Here is a 6,502-nt window from a genome sequence, read left to right on the forward strand (position 1 = left end):
CAAGCTGGCATGCCTGTGAAATGCCATTATTGAATGCTGCAGAGAAGCAATTGTATTGCATAAAGCAAACTGCTCTGGATGAAGGGCTGAGTGACCTTGGCTGAGCGACCTTGGCTGAGCACATCCTTAAGTACAAGGGTGTGATAAAACATCATCCTCCCTCTAATTCACCTTTGCAAGCATTCTTTGGTAGAAAGAGGAAAAACTTCAACCAAATCTGCATATGGCACTGTTTCATTTATTCTTTGCAACCGTGACAGCAACCCTTCCACTGAACAAATACAGCTAAATGAGTATTAATTAACCTTCCTCAATCAAAAGATACTATGTCAACGTAGAAGGGAAAAAAGGGAGACTCTTTCAGTGCATTAACATCTAATTTCATTACTCAGGCACTTCTTTAGCAGGGGAGGGGGGATAGGGAGAGGAAGGAGAAGCTACCATCAGTGAGTCAATTATTAAAAGTACTTGACTAGCAGCCAATAATTTATTCATGGTTTTTTGCTGCCTCTCTCAACCCCCATCTATACCACTATTTATCTCACATTTTAATTTTCAGTTTATTAAATGCATTCATTTATCACAGCATTCAGAAAACGTATGGAGAAATGGAGATAAATGTGTTCTTAAGTAGCCCTGCCTCCCCAGGAGCCCAGCTTGGAGGTAACGGAGCCGGGTTGCTGCTGGAGCATCACTTACTGGGAGCCAGGAATGGAGCACTCCCGGGTCAGGATGCCACCTCCTCGGTGAAAATTCCCAATCCTTTTAATTCACTGACAACTGCATTATGCAAATACATACGGTCATTTGTAAGTGCTGGAGCTGTAGCAGTGCAGGGGCTTCCAGCCTCAGCAGGATTTCAACACAAAGATTCCCCTGTTGCCTTTCTTTTACCGAGGTGCTAAAAGAATCGCTGTCTGGGGCAAACACCGTGGCCTGATCACAACCCTCTTCCCCTTTGTTATGACAATCACAGAGAGAGACGCTCAGACCTTCCAAATTTAAACAGAGTACTGTATTTTAATTTTAGTTTTGAGGGAGGATCTCAGTAAATGATGGCCAAAATTAGTCCAAACTGCTCTTTGCTGTTAAAAGCAAACTGCCACACACTGTATGAGCCATTTTCAAATGTTCAGAGAAGGCAGACGAGGAGACAGCAACACAAATAAGCAGGGGTAAGATTTCCAGAAACAAAAGTGGCAGAGTAAATATCAGCTCTCACTGACATTCAAGAGGGACAGAGTTTTACAGTGGAACTGATAGTTTTGATAACCCTCTATGAGAGGTATTGTTCTTCTAGTAATATTTTACTTTTTAACTTTTCATCCATCTCGAATTTTAATTGTTCCCACTATTAATACCTTGCATTCATGTTCCCCATGTTGCAGAAGGTGAGCTTTACAAACTCCACTCTTTGACAGCAGCTCACAAGATCACAGCCTGTTTTCTATGCTACCCTGAGCATGAGCCCTGACATCCAAAGGGTCTTTTAGGATTAGCAATCAGTGCCAGGCTTTGCCACCATGCTACCCAGGGCAGTCGGAGCAGGGACAATACCTACACCGTGGCAGAGGCACCTTATCAGGTCAGACCCAAGCATGGCTGTCTCACAGATACATTTTCAGCTCCAGCCTACAGACAGCACCCAGCAAGCACTGTCACTCTCTTTCTAAGGCACAAGGAACACTGACAGACTTAAAAAACCCCAAACCAAGCAAACAAAAAGATCATCCAGGTAAATTCTGCAGAGTGAAATTAGCACACCTGTAAATCAGAGAAAACAAATAAGCAAGTTTCACACTAAAACAGCCTGCTTCATTTCAAAGGTTTGCTCCTTACATCTGTGCTTTGTACTTTAAACATATGACTGTGTAGTTTTGTTTTGGTATTTTTCCCCCATCATTTTGAATTCTTCGCTCACCATCTGCTTTTGCCTATCCTGTTAACAATCATCTCAGTCTAGCAAAGATGTGAAAGATGCCTGCTTGGCATAGCAAGAAGGGATAAAAAAAAAAAAGTCAACCCCTGCAGTATTAATTCCCTCTACAAAATCTTGTACAAGCTGCCTACAGATAGAGTATCAGTTGAAACTGTAAACCCATTTATAGCTGACAACAAGATTAATGACTTGCCCTGCACTGATTTCCTCCTATTAGCTATCAGTGGATCTGTTCCATCTGTCATTTTACAGGAAAGAGGGTAAGAAGAAAAAAACCGCCAGTGCACACCACACAGACTTAATTTCTCAGTGACTTTCAAATTGGACTTATCACGAAAACGACCTACTTACATTTAGTAACTACACCTTCCAAGTGGATGATATTGGGGTGGTCAAATTGTCCCATGATACTGGCCTCACTCAGGAAGTCTCTCCTTTGTTTATCAGTGTAACCAGCTTTTAGAGTCTTGATAGCAACACAGATCTCTCTTTTTCCTGGCACTTTGAGACGTCCACTGCATACTTCACCAAACTCCCCTTAAAGAAAAAGGCACAAGAATCCATGGTCATGAACCTGAAGCATGCACTTGTGTTGTCAAACTGTTATGTCAGTACATTTGGGAGAACTGTAATACAAAAACCATAGGATCATACATTCCCTTAAAGCAAATTTAAAAGTATATTTACAGAAAAAAATGCAAAAGTTCTGGCACTTACCCACACCAATAACTTTTTCAATCTTTATGCAGGAGGCATCAATTTCTTTGGCAAATTCCCTCACAGCTTGGTTTGGATCCTCATATGTAAAAGGATCCACATATGTTCTAACACCTGCAAGGCAGAAATGTTTTATTTGAAGTCACTGATCTACACGCTGCTGAACACAGAACATATGAGACTGAAGCCTTAATGATATACAACAGCAAAGAGACTGTACAATAAAAATGTACTGTAAGCCAGGAATGACTGATGAAGGAAGGGAGGACTTAAGCATTTTTCCCCCCAGTGCAATATTCTGAAGTGCAAACATTTAATATTTCCCAATATCGATGCAAGGAATCAGGCTTTTGCCAATTAATGAGCTTCACAAATCACTGCCATCACTAGCATACCAATGGCCAGTCATGGACCTGTGAGAATAAAATATATCCCTTTTTCCTATGGGAGCCAGGAAGTTCTGAGCTCAGGTCCTGGGTTTGGTACACGGAAGAAGCCATAGGATTCAGTGCTGAAAAAAAGGCAGCAAAGTTCACATTCTCTTTCCTGCAGGATTGCCTCTGGCCCATTCAGAAACTGCTTTAGCAAAGTACTGTGGGGAAAAATCCTGCCGAAATTTCGAGTGGCCCAGAACAGGTGTCTTTCAGTGGCAAAGAGCAATGCAAAAATTTGATAAACTTTTCTCCTGTCTGTACCCTCAAACCATTTTACCCAGATAACTTCTGTTTTCCCTGTTACTAAAATAAATTAATTTCAAAGTAGAATGTTTGCAAGAGGGGAAACCAGAAACATATTCGCCTCAAGAAGAATGCAATCCCTTATTTCCCGAGCACCAGAACATGAGCCATATTTTACAACCCAAGCACCAGAGCCTTTTACCTTGGTTCAAGTGTTTCTCCTCATCGGCCTCTTGCTTCGCCTTGCTGTACTTACTGCGCCTGTCAGAACAAAGCACAACGGGAGATTAGAATAAGGATCTCACTCTGAAACAAGCTCGGTTGTCCTGACCTGCAGAGACTTGAGCTGCTGGCACCTGCCACAGCCACGACACAACACACAGCCAGGGCAGGAGGATCCTCATGCTCCTCTATGTGTTATTGGCATCAACAGAGCATCAAAGGAAACACAAACCTATTTGCATCTCAGCATTTAAAGAAAGAAAAAATAGTTCATGTTTCAGCTACTTTTTCTTCAAACTTAGTTTTGCAGTTGAAGGGCCAAATTGTTTTTTAGCCCTGCTATGCAGGGATTTAAATCTACCACAGAGGTGTTTTGGTAGATTGATTTTCAAACATCATTAGGCAAATGCCGACATCAATACACTTATTTAACTGCAAATTTAAAACTGGAAACAAGTCTCTTAACATGGAAATCAGGATCTCAGCAGAAAAAAAAAAAAAAGACAAACAACCAAAAAAACCACCACTTTTGACCATCAAAAATGAAGATTCCAAGGATTTTGCTTATTCTTTTAATCACTTCTTAATTGTAAGGGCTGAAGAACTCCTGGTGGCAGAGCTCCTCTACTAAGTCTCTGAGCTAGAGAAAATAATGTAGCAGAGTATGTTAATTCTGTAGATTACTACTTCTACACCTACACACGTGGTATTGTAATCTAGTTATGTATTTAATTAGTTCAGCTTTAAGCTTCAATGGACAAGCAGAACTATGAAAAGCTAATACAAGAAGTTAGTTTGTTAGGGAGGATATTTAGGAGTCTGCTCAGCCAAATGTGTAGAGATTTGAAGTTGCCCAGCATCAAGTGCTACAGAGACACAGGGAAATTATTTGGGCTTTCACCCATCCATCCTTGAATGCTCAGAACCAAGCACAGCAACAGACACTGCTGAAGAGAAGGGCTTACTCTCAGTTTTCCCAGGAAATCCAAGTTACCCAGTCAGACCCAGGCGAGCTGACTGGAAAGAGGCTGGGGTGGAGAGAAGAGGGAAGGCAGAAGAAGAAACCAAGCCTAGAGAACAAGAGGCCAAGACTGGCACTGCCAGCAACGTGCAGCCGCTGCCTGGAGTGGGGCAAGGAACAAACAGGTCTGCCAGGGCCAGCAGAGTGAGACTGGGTTAATTAATAGGCTGAAAATGGTGAATAGGAGAAGAGGAAAATGGGAGCAGGTGCAACAAAAACCTGTAAGATGTGAGTTAAAAGGGGTCAAAAAACTCACAGAAAACAGGAAGAAAAGATATAACTGAGAGCCTCACTTGCAGCAAATCTCTGAGTCTTACCATACCTCTCCTGTCAGCAAAACCCCTCTGCCCCTTATCAAAAAGCATCTCACTTCCCACTCTGCACCTGCCCTGTGGAATGGCAGCTTCCCACTGCTGTCAGCTGGGAGGCCATCTCCCAGCCTTTGCAGTCCTAGTGCTGGGTCATACAACACACTACGCCAATAATAAAAAAATATAAATTAACCATGAAACAGAAGGAAAAAAATCCTGTTTGACAAGTGAAGACAACCTGATCTTTGAACCAAATGTCACAGTTCCCAACATCGACACGGCTTGTGCTCAGACAGAAAAAGCAGGTACACAGCCAACCATAAACCGCTGGGAGCTTCTTTTCTTGACGCAAATAACTTAAACACAAATGGCTCCACTCACAAGAAGAGCATTACTAAAACCCACACTGGATCCAAACATCCATTTAAACAATTCACTTGCCCCAGAACTTACAGCACTGGTATAATAGAGCTGAGTGAAATAATGGGATGATGTTCTGCTCCCAGCTACTGAACTGAGTAAGAAGGAAGGGGCAGCACAAATCTCACCCAATGCCACACAGGACCAGCTCAGCTAAGGGGACTGCAGAGATGGTTTCAGGTATTATACAACTCTCTCAGAGGAAAGAAAAAAAGGAAAAAAAAGATTCTGCATTTTAATCAGGACCCTTCAAATCCATTTTATTAATGTTCAGGCACAGATGGGAAATACAAAATGCAAACAGACTTTGCATGAAAGCATTTTAAGTATGAAAAAAATCCTCTTTATCTTATTTTTAGAAAGTACAAGCACCCTAACAACAGATTAAAAAATAACCTTCTCCCACTAAAACTCAAAGACTTGCAAAAAACGAAGGGAAACAAAGGGATTACTGTTCAAGCAATATAATTGTAGCTTATTAAGTTTAAATAATACCTTCCAAACTAACTACCTACTTCCACTTCTCCACGTGTTACCTGTTGACCTCTTCTGCCTGGCTTTGGGCAGGACACTGCTGTGTGCCATTGTCCTGGAGAGCAGCCCAGGAGCCCCACGAACACGGGCTGGGGCTGCCTCTGGGGCAGCTCACCTGAGTGGCAGAAGGGAGCCTTTGTCACAGATCTGAATACCCTAATTACAGGGATTTTGGCAGTGGTGATTAAGTAGCCAGCATTCAGGAAAAGAACACAGAAGCTTTCAGAACTGCAGGGGTCAGAGACAGGCAGAGCTACAGGTGGGGCTGGTGATGAAGAGGAGTTAACAGCAGGGGAATTAGCAGGCACTGAGGTGAATTAGCAGGCACTGAGGTGAAACAGCAGGACCTGGTTACCATGCCCCTGCTCCCACCTCCTCCTTCCCTCACGAAAGAGGGGCTGGGGGGGGGCTCAGGCACCAGGCTGGCAGAGCACCTGCTCCCACACCACTGGCAAAAGGTGGGCAAATGTGTCGGCAGAGCAAAGATAAATCAATCTATCAGCTGGAAGAATTTCTGAGAGAAACTTTCAGACGACCAGAGGATTCGGTCAGACCATGTAACTCCATGCAAGCCCTTTTAGAAGGTGTCTCTCTCTGTTTTACACTTCCCCGAATCCTTTACAACTCATTTAGAGATGCTGCAATTTCCCTCAGCATTCCT

At 42.8% G+C, this 6,502-nt stretch overlaps 1 protein-coding gene across 1 annotated transcript in view; it reads right to left on the reverse strand.

The window, feature by feature from the left end:
• EPHA4 (EPH receptor A4) overlaps positions 1–6,502 on the reverse strand; it is a 104,110-nt gene that overhangs the window by 16,056 nt on the left and 81,552 nt on the right. The window contains exons 9-11 of the mRNA XM_017728853.1: positions 3,536–3,594; positions 2,657–2,770; positions 2,291–2,476 (exon numbers count right to left, since the gene is read on the reverse strand). Coding sequence (XP_017584342.1) covers positions 2,291–2,476; positions 2,657–2,770; positions 3,536–3,594 — 359 coding nt within the window. The remainder of the gene's footprint in view (positions 1–2,290; positions 2,477–2,656; positions 2,771–3,535; positions 3,595–6,502) is intronic.

This window comes from Corvus brachyrhynchos, unplaced genomic scaffold, assembly GCF_000691975.1.
Source record: "Corvus brachyrhynchos isolate BGI_N302 unplaced genomic scaffold, ASM69197v1 scaffold223, whole genome shotgun sequence".
Classification (NCBI taxonomy): domain Eukaryota; kingdom Metazoa; phylum Chordata; class Aves; order Passeriformes; family Corvidae; genus Corvus; species Corvus brachyrhynchos.